This window comes from Eriocheir sinensis, chromosome 67 (assembly GCF_024679095.1).
Source record: "Eriocheir sinensis breed Jianghai 21 chromosome 67, ASM2467909v1, whole genome shotgun sequence".
NCBI classification, from domain to species: Eukaryota; Metazoa; Arthropoda; class Malacostraca; order Decapoda; family Varunidae; genus Eriocheir; species Eriocheir sinensis.
The window spans coordinates 5,410,225-5,423,013 of record NC_066575.1 but is presented as its reverse complement, the minus strand read 5'-3'; the positions used below and the strand labels follow the sequence as shown (position 1 = coordinate 5,423,013).

The 12,789-nt window shown below is 49.8% G+C and overlaps 1 protein-coding gene across 1 annotated transcript in view; it reads right to left on the bottom strand.

Moving 5' to 3' along the window:
• Nucleotides 1-12,789, bottom strand: part of LOC126987977 (uncharacterized) — a 199,689-nt gene that overhangs the window by 99,728 nt on the left and 87,172 nt on the right. The window contains exons 3-4 of the mRNA XM_050845681.1: nt 1,637-1,851; nt 466-1,391 (exon numbers count right to left, since the gene is read on the bottom strand). Coding sequence (XP_050701638.1) covers nt 466-1,391; nt 1,637-1,740 — 1,030 coding nt within the window. The 5' untranslated portion in view covers nt 1,741-1,851. The remainder of the gene's footprint in view (nt 1-465; nt 1,392-1,636; nt 1,852-12,789) is intronic.

Genomic DNA, 12,789 nt, shown 5'->3' with positions numbered 1-12,789 from the left:
CCCTCGCCTCCTCCCTCACCCGGATTCTCCCTCACGCAGCTTCAAGGGCCGTCGAGGGTCTTAAAAGAGATGGGCCAGGTGCACCCCTACACCCCACACCCCCCTCCACCGCCTCCACCTCCACCACCAGCTGGACGCAAGTGTTCCTTCAGTCAACAACAACAAAAAAGGCGGAGGAAGTGGCTGCTTGGTGTTACCTCCCACAAAAAACACGGGCCTGCCCTCCCTCAGCGTTACTTTCCTCCGCCAAGGCTGCCGCTTATCTCCCCTCCTCGCCTGCCGCTGCCTCGCCCGTGGCCGGAAGCAGCGCCCCCGCTCCCCGCACCCGACGCCCCCGCCGGTGACACATTCTTGGCGACGGTACAAAAAAAGAAGCCTTATATACGACGCCGCCGCCGCGTCACTCCCCAAACATGGTGGCCCTGCTAACCCCCTCACAACACCCCAACAACGTGCCACACTCACCTGGGGGCTGGCGGCGGGGCGCGGCGTCCCTCGTCTCGCCGCACAGGTCCTCCTCCGGCTGGCACAGTGGGGGCATGTCAGGCTGAAACGCGTGCCCTGACGCTGCCTCCACTTCCTCCTCCTGCTCCTCGTCCTGCTGTGCCGCCTCACTCTTCTCTTCCTTCTCCTCTTTGTTATCTTCCTCCTCCTCCCCCTCCTCTGCCTCCCCCTCCTCGTCAGAGGAGTCGATGTGAGGGATGGAGTCCAGGATGGAGGAGAAGCTGTGCCTGGCCACCGGGCTGGCGGGGCTGGCGGGGCGGGGCGGTGCCTCGCCCTCAGCGCTGAGGGCCGGTGCTGCGGGCGGCTCCAGTGAGTACGTGAGCGTCTCCTCCGACACGGACCGAGGAGGACCGCCGCCCTGCACCACGCTGCCCTCCCGCGCCTCCCCCTCGCTCTCCTCCTCGCTGGAGTCCAGGCAGAAGGAGGCCGCGGACAACAGTGACTCCCGGGACGCCCACGCCGCCGACTTAACGTAGGACACGATCTTGGCCTGCACCTGGCTGGAGGCCTCGTGCAGGGCGCGCTGCTCACACGCCCGCGCCGCCTCGCCCGCCCACCCGCCGCAGCCACAGGCAGCCCCGTCCAGCGCCAGGGACGGCCGCCGCGGCCGCTGCAGCGAGGAGTGGCTGAGGCCCTCCAGGCTGGGGGCGTCGGGCGTGGACACAGACCTGAGTAGCATCCTGTGCACGGGGGGCAGCGCCGCCCCGCCGCCCACTCTGCCGGTGGGGTGGGCTGCACAGTCAGCCTCGCGCCGCGCGAGGCCGTCCACCCTGGACCTGAGGTACAGGAACTCCTGCTCCTTCCACTCGATGGTCTGGCACGCCCCGAAGGCCTCGCTCACGTCCTCCTCCTGCGGGGGGGCCTCGCGCCGCTCTGCTCTCAGCGACCTGCGGACACAGACACACACACAGCCTCAGGAGGGGATTCAAGTACACACACCGCCGCGGCCACACACACACACACACACACACACACACACACACACACACACACACACACCGCCTCCCCCTGCTGTGTACATGAATAACCCCTGAGGGCACCCCGGCGGTGGGTCAGCCACACACGCTGACCCCTGCCTGGCCCGGCGTGCCCGGAGAAAGCAGACTGGGCAGCCGTGAGCCGCGCCACTTACCATTCGGCCGGGGAAGCCCGGCGGTGCAACGCCGCCTGCACCTCCTGCAGCGTGGCGGCGAGGGCGGCGGGGGACAGGGGCGCGCCGCGGCGGCTGCTCGACATCCTACTGGCGGCGCCGCCTCTGCCATGGACGCCCGCCCTGAAGGCCGGCGGGCAGGGGGGGAGGGGAAGGGAAGCCGCGCCCCGCTGATCACGTCCACGCCCACGCCGCGCCTGCACGACAAGACAAACACGTTGGTTAGCGTGACGGCGGCGTAAAGGATCACACACAAGAAATTACATACGCACAGACACAGGCACATGAAGACCCTGTAGGGGGGGGAGAGAGAGAGAGAGAGAGAGAGAGAGAGAGAGAGAGAGAGAGAGAGAGAGAGAGAGAGAGAGAGAGAGAGAGAGAGAGAGAGAGAAAGGCACACAAGAGAGCGAGATAGAGATGAATGCTGACAGAACATGAAAGAGAGAGAGGCAGACTTAACACGCTGACGAAGTGGCAGACCAAGCGGTGACTGACAACACCCGCCCTTACACCCCTTCACCACGCCCTCCCTACACCCTTACCACACCCTACACCCTCACCACACCCATACCACACACTACTTTCCTTCCACTCCCGTTATCCCTTCCTTCCACTTCCTTCCACTTTATCTCCCTTCCTCCTTTCCATACACTCCCTTCCTTCCCATTCTTCCCATATTCTCCTTCCCCTCCACCCTCTTACCACACTATCCCTCCCTTCCACCCCCTTCCACCTTCCCATACGCTCCCTTTTCCTCTTCCCATATTCTCCCTCCCCTCCACCCTCTAACCATAATATCCCTAATTTCCACCCCCTCTCCATCTCTCGTTTCCCCCTCCTCCTCTTCCACTCTTTTCCTCCACCTCGTTCCCTCTCTCCCTCCTCCTCCTTTCCACACTCTCACTCCCTTCATCCCATTTCCACTCTCTCCCTTCCCCCTTGCCACACTCTCCCTCCCTCTCCCCCCTCCCTCACACCACACCCCTCAATTCACACCTTTGCAATTAAGCGAAAGGAAAGGGCATGAGGGGAAGGGTGAGGGGGGGGAGGGTGAGGGGTGAGGGTCAGGGCATTCCGTGACATCCCCGCCCCGTTAGGAGAAGGGCGGGGCAGGGGGCGGGGTGGGGAGGGGTATGGGGAGGGGTACAGGGGCCGGAAATGTGGTGGGGTAGGGATGGGGTAACGGGGCATTGCCGGGACACGACCTCCTCCTCCTCCTCCTCCTCCTCCTCCTCTTCCTTTTCTTCCTCCTCCTCCTCCTCCAAGACCACAATTATTCCTCCACTAAAGACATCATCAATCTTCTCCTCCTTGTTGTTGTTGTTGTTATCCTCGTCATCTTCATTATTTCATCACGTCTTGTTTTTATTGTTTTTCCTACTACAACACTAAATACTACTACTACTACTACTACTACTACAATTATGGGTATTGTTGTTGTTGTTGTTGTTGTTGTTGTTGTTACTATCAATCTTACTGCAGCTGTTATTTCTCCATCAACACTATCAGCTACTATCTCTACCTTTTGCACTCCACCACCACCACCACCACCACCACCACCACTCATAAATACACCGCCTCACCATCACTTGCACTGCAGCATAAGAATTTCTAGTTACACATCACCATCACCACCATCCCCAACACCGTAATTTCATAACTATCACTACCATCATCACCACCATCACCACCGCACCTGTTACCTTGTAGCCCCGATCAAATTACGCGTCAGGTAACAATATTGATTCCTCACCTGTCGCCTCGCCCCCCGCCATTATAATTATAGGGTGAATGAGATGACTAGGGGACGAAGAGGAGGAGGAGAGGAGGAGGGGAAGGAGGAGGCGGTGTTGGTAGCAGTAATGGTTGTGGTAGAACTGGTAGTAGTAGTAGTAGTAGTAGTAGTAGTAGTAGTAGTAGTAGTAGTAAAAGTTTATTCCCACGCATTCGAGGTCGTGTTTGAGATATGATAAACGAAAAAAAAAAAGAAGGAAAAAGTAAAAAATAAGTATCTGTTCTCTTTGCGTCATATCGAATAGAAAGTGATAATAATAATAAAAGTAAAAATAACAACAACAACAACAACAATAATAATAATAATAATAATAATAACAACAAAAACAACAACAGATAACAAAGACCACCAAGACTTTCAATAATAATAAATTTGTTTCCCTAATCTGACAAAGTGCATGAGCGAAGCGTCCTTGTCACTCCCCCCCCCCCCCTCTCTCTATCTCTCTCTCTCTCTCTCTCTCTCTCTCTCTGATTGATGTTCCTTGTCCCCTCCGTGACCTCTTGACCTCTTGACACAACCCTCGTCACCCCAAATTCCCCAAGAAGGAAGGCAGGGTGTGATATGGGGAGGGGGGAGGCAGGGGGGAAGGGTGGAGATAGCCAGGGACGAGGGAAAGGGTGGAGATAGGAAGGGGAAGGGGGTGTGGTATAGGGGAAGTTGCTATAGTGGAAGGGGGTCTTGGCAGGGGTGAAAAGGGGAATAGGGTGATGAGGTGGTTAGGGGAAGGTGGAGGTGAATGGGGGGGGGGGTGTAAGAGGGGGTGATAATGATGATGATGATGATGATGAGAACCTTAAATTCACGAAGATAAGAAGGGGAGGAGAAGAAGGAGGAGGAGGAGGAGGAAGAGGGAAAGACTGATGGAGATAAAGTGAAGGAGGGGAGGGAGGAAGGGGAAAGAAGGGGGAGGGGGTAAAAGGGTTGAAGGGTGACGACCTAATCTTGTAAGGGCGATGTCAAGCAGTGACCTCATTAGGGAAGTGTGCCCTAAAAATGGTGTGACCCCTTTCGTGTTTGTCTTGGGTGACCTCTCTTTGTGTGTGTGTGTGTGTGTGTGTGTGTGTGTGTGTTAGTATATCTGTTTGCATGATCCATACTGTCTTAAATTTCATAACATTTTATCAAGTCTAATTTCTTAAGCTTATGGACATTTTTTTACTACACATAATATCGTGTGTGTGTGTGTGTGTGTGTGTGTGTGTGTGTGTGTGTGTGTGTGTGTGTGTGTGTTAGTATATCTGTTTGCATGATCCGTACTGTCTTAAATTTCATAACATTTTATCAAGTCTAATTTCTTAAGCTTATGGACATTTTTTTACTACACATAATATCGTGTGTGTGTGTGTGTGTGTGTGTGTGTGTGTGTGTGTGTGTGTGTGTGTGTGTGTGTGTGTGTGTGTGTGTCCCAGTCTTAATTACACCTGTGACCTGTTCTTAATTAGTGACAGTGTGTGTTCAGCGGCGCCCTCAACAGTGTGACTCATTGGGACTTCGTGACTCCCCTCCAATTGTTTAGGAAGCTTCAATGTGACTTTTTTTTTTTTTTTTTTTTTTTTTTACAGCTAAGGAGACAGCTCAAGGGCGCAAAGAAAAAAAAAAAAGAAAAAAAGGCCCGCTACTCACTGCTCCCGAACAGAGGTTAAAGGAGTGTCCAAAATCAGAGGTTAATTTCGGGAGGAGAGGTGTCCTGATACCCTCCTCTTGAAAGAGTTCAAGTCGTAGGCAGGAGGAAATACAGATGAAGGAAGATTGTTCCAGAGTTTACCAGCGTGAGGGATGAAAGAGTGAAGATGCTGGTTAACTCTTGCATAAGGGGTTTGGACAGTATAGGGATGAGCATGAGAAGAAAGTCGAGTGCAGCAGGGAGGGAGGAGGCATGCAGTTAGCAAGTTCAGAAGAGCAGTCAGCGTGGAAATATCGATAGAAGATAGAAAGAGAGGCAACATTGCGGCGGAATTTAAGAGGTAGAAGACTATCAGTATGAGGAGGAGAGCTGATGAGACGAAGAGCCTTAGCCTCCACTCTGTCCAGAAGAGCTGTGTGAGTGGAGCCCCCCACATGAGATGCATACTCCATACGAGGGCGGACAAGGCCCTGTATATGGACAGCAACTGTGCAGGGGAGAAGAACTGGCGGAGACGGTACAGAACGCCCAGCCTCGAGGAAGCTGATTTAGTAAGAGATGAGATATGAAGTTTCCAGTTAAGATTTTGAGTTAAGGATAGACCGAGGATGTTTAGTGTTGAGGAAGGTGATAGCTGGGTGTTGTCAAAGAATAGGGGATAGTTGTTTGGAAGATTGTGTCGAGTGGATAGGTGGAGAAACTGTGTTTTGAGGCGTTGAAGGACACCAGGTTCTTCTTGCCCCAATCGGAAATAATAGTAAGGCCTGAGGCTAAGCGTTCTGCAGCCTCCAGCCTTGAGTCGTTAAGTTCCTGAAGGGTGGGTCTTCTATTAAAAGAAGTTGAATAATGCAGAGTGGAATCATCGGCGTAGGAATGGATAGGACAGTTCGTTTTGGAAAGAAGATCATCAATGAACAACAGAGAAAGAGTGGGAGATAGGACAGAACCCTGTGGGACACCACTGTTAATAGATTTAGGGAAGAACAGTGACCGTCTACCACATCAGAGATAGAACGGCCAGAAAGGGAACTAGAGATAAAGGCACAGAGAGAGGGATAGACTCCGTAGGAGGGTAGTTCAGAAAGCAAAAAGTTGTGCCAGACCCTATCAAAGGCTTTTGATATGTCAAGTGCAACAGCAAAAGTTCACCGAAACGGCTAAGAGAGGATGACCAGGAGTCAGTTAAGAAGGCTAGGAGATCACCAGTAGAACGCCCCTTGCGGAACCCATACTGGCGATCAGATAGAAGGTCAGAAGTGGAAAGGTGCTTTTGAATCTTCCGGTTAAGGATTGATTCAAAAGCTTTAGATAGACAAGAAAGTAAAGCAATAGGACGGTAGTTTGAGGGATTGGAGCGGTCACCCTTCTTAGGTACAGGCTGTATGAAAGCATACTTCCAGCAAGAAGGAAAGGTAGATGTTGACAGGCAGAGGCGAAAGAGTTTGACCAGGCAGGGTGACAGCACGGAGGCACAGTTTTTAAGGACAATAGGAGGCACTCCATCAGGTCCATAAGCCTTCTGAGGATTGAGGCCAGAGAGGGCATAGAAAACATCATTTTGAAGAATCTTTATAACAGGCATAAAGGAGTCAGAGGGGGGATGAGTAGGAGGAATATGCCCAGGATCGTCCAGAGTGGAGTTTTTAGAAAAAGTTTGAGAGAAGAGTTCAGCCTTAGAGATAGATGAGACGGCAGTGTTGCCGTCAGGACTGAGGAGTGGAGGGAAAGATGAAGAAGTGAAGTTGGAGGAGATGTTTTTGGCTAGATGCCAGAAGTCACGGGAAGAGTTAGAGAAAGTAGAGAAAGCAAGGTTTTGACATTTTCTATTAATGAAAGAATTTTTGGCTAGTCGGAGAATAGATTTGGCACGATTTCGGGCAGAAATGTAAAGTTCATAATTAGCATTAGTTTGAAGGCTCTGGTACCTTTTGTGAGCTACCTCTCTATCATTGACAGCACGAGAACAAGCATGATTAAACCAAGGCTTTTTAGCGTGAGGAGTAGAGAAAGAACGAGGAATGTATGCCTCCATTCCAGAGACAATCACCTCTGTGATGCGCTGAGCACACACAGAGGGGTCTCTATCCTGGAAGCAATAATCATTCCACGGGAAATCGGAAAAGTACATCCTCAGGTCGTCCCACCGAGCTGAAGCAAAATGCCAGAAGCATCGCCTCTTCGGTGGGCTCAGAGGGTGTACAGGAGCGATAGGACAGGATGCAGAAATAAGATTGTGATCGGAGGAGCCCAACGGAGAGAACAGTTTGACAGAATAAGCAGAAGGGTTTGAGGTAAGGAAGAGGTCTAGAATGTTGGGCCGCTCTCCAAGACGGTCGGGAATACGTGTAGGGTGCTGGACCAACTGCTCTAGGTCGTTGAGGATAGCAAAGTTGTAGGCTTGTTCACCAGGGTGGTCAGTGAAAGAGGATGAAAGCCAAAGCTGGTGGTGAACATTGAAATCTTAACACCCCAAAGAGAAGGAGAGAGAAGGAGGGAGAGAAGAGGAAAGAGGTGTGTGATGATGCGAGGGAGAGATGGAGAGAAAGGGAGAGAGAGGGAGGGAGGGAGGAAGGGAGAGAAATCAACAAGTGTGACCACTACTAGGAAGGAGAAAGGGAGGGAGAGAGGGAGAGACATGGAGAGAAGAATAAGGTGCATGGTCAAATTGATTCTATTCCGATTCTTCAACATGAGTCTGTACGTCTTTGTGGGACTCGCGACTCACCTCCGACTCTTGGATGTGACTCTTTAGGAAGCTTCAATGTGACTCTAATCTCTTAACCCCCCAAATTGATTCTTTTCTTACTCTTCAAAATAAGTACCTATGTTTACCTCTGACTCTCGGATGTGACTCTTTAGGAAGCTTCAATGTGACTCTAATCTCTTAACCCCCCAAATTGATTCTTTTCTTACTCTTCAAAATAAGTACCTATGTTTACCTCTGACTCTTGGATGTGACTCTTTAGGAAGCTTCAATGTGACTCTAATCTCTTAACAGCTTAAATTGATTCTTTTCTTACTCTTCAAAATAAGTACCTATGTTTACCTCTGACTCTCGGATGCGACTCTTTAGGAAGCTTCAATGTGACTCTAATCTCTTAACAGCTTAAACTGATTCTTTCCTTACTCTTCAAAAATTGGTCCGTAAGTTTTTGTGTGATTCCGTGACTCACAATCTAGGACGTGACTCAGACGCTTCAGTGAGAGCCTAATACCCCCAAACATTTCGCGGCAAACACACCCACATTTTCTGAGGCTTTCATAGAAGTTGTGGGTATTTCTATAAGTGTTTTTTTTAGCGTAGTGATAGTTTGACAAGGCTTCTGAACCATGAATATTTAAAACACTCATGAGAGAGAACCAGACTAATCTCCGCGGCTTTTGGAAACCTTTTATTGTGAAAGCCAAAAGCGTGTGAAAATACGGGCCTGTAATTCATGCCTAGTAAGATATTGCAACACCATCCACGCTTTATATTGCATGTCAGGCTTGCAAGATAATTCGCAAGCTTTATAACATCACATCTTTTGGCCTTTTCGTTGCTGCTGCACACACACAAACACACAAACAAACATAAGAGCGAAATCATGTATGTTAATGTCTCTTCCGTAAGTTATCGCCGTGTTTCATTTCACTTTTCGTTCACTGTTACCTAAAGCATTCTGTGGGTTATATGCTGTTGGTTTGTATTAGAAGAGGCATATAAAGGATCATAAGCTTTAAAAGACTCTCTTATCTGTGTTAAATCGGAATGTGGATATATAACGGTAATTTCTGTTTTTGGGATAGTGAAAGGCTACATGGTGGAAAGAGGCGGATTAGGACCATAAGGATAAACGGTTCCTTCATCTGTGTTAAATTGGAATGTGGCGCTATAACGGTAATTTCTAACATACCCATCTACATTTATTGGGGTAGTGACAGGCTGCATGGTGGAAAGAGGCAGATTAGGACCATAAGGATAAACGGTTCCTTCATCTGTGTTAAATTAGAATGTGGATCTATAAGGGTAATTTCTAACATACCCATCTACAGTTATTGGGGTAGTGAAAGGTTACATGTCAAGATGAAGCGTTAGGTGAAAAGAGGCAGATAAAGGACCTTCATCGGTGTTAAATTGGAATGTGGATCTATAACGGTAATTTCTAACATACCCATCTACAGTTATTGGGGTAGTGAGAGGTTACGTGTCCAGATGAAGCGTTAGGGGGAATGGTGTGGTGTGGCGTGGCGTGGCCTCAGGTGTGGGCATCACCCGCGGCCGCAGGTAATGACAGGTGTGGAGGTGACGGCGGAGGTGACTGGGGGCCGCCGGTCACTCGGGGAGGAAAAAATGGCTTCTTTACTCCGTCACTTACATTTCACTGCCCCGAGCGTGTGTGTGTGTGTGTGTGTGTGTGTGTGTGTGTGTGTGTGTGTGTGTGTCTCTCTCTCTCTCTCTCTCTCTCTCTCTCTCTCTCTCTCTCTCTCTCTCTCTCTCTCTCTCTCTCTCTCTCTCTCTCTCTCTCTCTCTCTCTCTCTCTCTTTTTTTTTTTCTTTCCATTCTCTCTCTGCAATTCTCAGTTTCTCTCATTCTTTATTTCTTTATTTTCTTTATTTCTTGTTTTCTGTTCAATGATCTCTCTCTCTCTCTCTCTCTCTCTCTCTCTCTCTCTCTCTCTCTCTCTCTCTCTCTCTCTCTCTCTCTCTCTCTCTCACTTACGACACATGTTATTCTGCCTTGACCTGACCGTGCCTGTGTGTGTGTGTGTGTGTGTGTGTGTGTGTGTGTGTGTCACTAATGGCTTCCCCAGAGAGGTCATGGTGTGGAGGAAGAGGGACGAGGAAGAGGGGAAGAAGGGGAAGAGGAGGAGGAGGAGGAGGAGATGATGGCCATGGGTACAGTGACTTTATGACCTCTTAAAGGCATGACAGGGTCGCCACATACCAGGTCAGAGGTCACGTGATGGTGGTGGTGGTGGTGGTGGTGAGGAAAGAGAAAAGATACAAAAAAAATATCGGTGTGATTCTGAGGTTAAGGAAGAGAGGAGGGAGGGAGAAAAGGAGGGAAGGAGGAGGAAGGGAGAGGACGGGAGAGGGAGGAATGGAGAGAAAGAGAGAGAGAAATGTGGAATCAGTGTAACAGAAAGCGAAATAAATAAGAAAATAACAGTCTCTCTCTCTCTCTCTCTCTCTCTCTCTCTCTCTCTCTCTCTCTCTCTTTCAAAATACAAATGTTTTGAGGGTTATTTAGACAGATTTAGGTCGAGAGAGTGAGCGAGAGTGAGAGAGGGAGTGAGTGAGGGAGAGCGAGAGAGAGAGAGAGAGAGATAAGGGAGACTAGCGTGGTGGAGGAAGAAGGGAGGCTGTGGTGGAGGGAAGAAAGGGAGGAAGAAGAGAATGGTAGGGAGATGATGTAGATAGGTGGAAGATGTAGTAATGAGGAATGGGGAAATGGAAGAAAGGGAGAAGGGGAGGGAAGGGAAAGGAAAGAAAGAGAAGGAAAGGGAGGAGAAGGAAAAGGAAGGGAAAGAAGAAGGAAAATGAGAAGTTGCAGGGAAAAATAAACAAGTGGAATTGAAGAGGATGGAAAAAAAGGATAAAAAGAGGAAGGAAAAAGAAGCATAGTTAAAGGGAAGGGAAGGGAAGGAAAGAAGGAAGGGGAAGGAGGAGGAACGATGAAGGAAGAGGGAAAGAGGAAGGAACATAATAAGAGATGTGTGTGATGGGAAGGGAAGGGAAAGAAAAATGGGAAAGGGAAGGGAAAACATAAGAACATAAGAACATAAGAAAAGGGAAGGAAGAGAAAGGAAGGGAAGGGAAAGAAAATGGGAAAGGGAAGGGAAAAGGAAAGAGAACGGATGAGGAAAGAGAATGGGGAAGAAAATAGAGAAAGAAGAGGAAGGGGAGAAGCTGTGATGGGGAGAAGGCTGTAATGATGTAGATGGTGGTGGTGATGATGGTGGTGGTGGTGCTGGTGATGATTATGGTGGTAGAAGTAGTGGTGGTTATGGTGGTGGTGGTGATGGTGATAGTGGTGGTGGTAGTGGTGGTAGTGGTGGGCGTATCTGGTGAGGGTACAGGGCGGTGGTGGTGGTGGTGGTGGGTGGGGTGGGTGAACTAACCAAAATTTTGCGTGGTACCGCCCAGCAACTCTCTCTCTCTCTCTCTCTCTCTCTCTCTCTCTCTCTCTCTCTCTCTCTCTCTCTCTCTCTCTCTCTCTCTCTCCCTTGCTCTGTCCCTCACTCCCAACCTGTATTTCCCTTCCTCCCTGGCTCTCATTCTCTCCCCGTCTCTCCCTGCCTCTCTCAATCTCTCCCTTCCTCCCTTGCTCTGTCCCTCACTCCCAACCTGTATCTCCCTCCCTCCCTCTCATTTTCCCCCTTTCTCCCTGGCTCTCATTCTCTCCCTGTCTCTCCCTGCCTCTCTCAATCTCTCCCTTCCTTCCTTTCTGATTCCCTGCCTTCATCCATTGCTCCCTACCTCCCTCTATGATTTCCTCCTCCCTTCTTACTTTCCTCCCTTATTATCTCCTATTCTTCCTCCCTTCTCTTCTCTCTCCCTCCCTGAATCCCTCCTCCCTTCCTACATCCCTGGCTCTCTCCCTTAATGCATACCTCCTTTCCTATCTCCAATACTTCCTCCCTTCCTCCCTCCCTGCCAGAGTCATTCCTCCCTCCTCCCTCCTCCCTCCCTTCCCTGCGGCGCCGCCACCACAACACACACACACACACACACACACACACCTGTTCATCTTTCCTCCACCTGTTTCGTTTCCCTCCTTTCCTCCCTCCATTCCTCCCTCCCTCCTTCCTCCATCCCTCCCTCCTCGTTACACATTCATTCATTTTCTCTCCACCTCTCCCTCCCTCCTTGACCATGCACCTTATTCTTCTCTCCAAGTCTCTCTCCCTTCCCTCCCTCCCTCCCCTCCCTTCCCTCCCTTTCTCCGTCCTCGTAGTAGCCACACTTGTTGATTTCTCTCCCTCCCTCCCTCCCTCCCTCTCTCTCTCTTTCTCTCCATCTCTCCCTCGCAGCATCACACACCTGTCGCTCTTCTCTCCCTCTTTCTCTCTCCTTCTCTTCCCTCCTTCATTATTTCCTCCACTAAGCTGTTTATTTTACCTCTCTCTCCCTCCCTCTTTTGTCTCCCACGAAGATAAACATTGGTACAGGTTCTCTCTCTCTCTCTCTCTCTCTCTCTCTCTCTCTCTCTCTCTCTCTCTGTCTCTCTCTCTCTCAGTAGCCATCGGGAGCCTCATAAACACTACTAAATTAGATTCGGATAAACATCGAAGCTTCCTCTCAATGACCCAACTAGCAATTCAGAGGAGGAGGAGGAGGAGGAGGAGGAGGAGGAGGAGGTAAGTTTCGTTCTGCTTCCTTCCTCGATCTTTCTTATTTTCTCTTCTTGTCTTTCCTATTCTTGTTTCTTCTTCCTTTTCTACTCCTTCTTTGTTTTCTCATTCCCTCTTCCATTTTATTAATTTCCTACTATTTCTTCTTTTTCTCATTCCCTCGTTTCTTCCTTCTCTACTTTTCCTTATTTTTCTCATTTTTTCTTCCTTTTCCTTCCTTTCCTTTAATTATCTTTTTTCTCCTGCTCTTCTTTTCCTTCTCCCTCTTTCCTTCCCCTCTCTTTTCCCTTTACTTTTTCCTCCTCTTGATTTTGTACTCTTTCCTCCTCCTCTCCATTTCCCCTTCTCCTTTTCCTTTCCTTTCCTTCTATTCCCT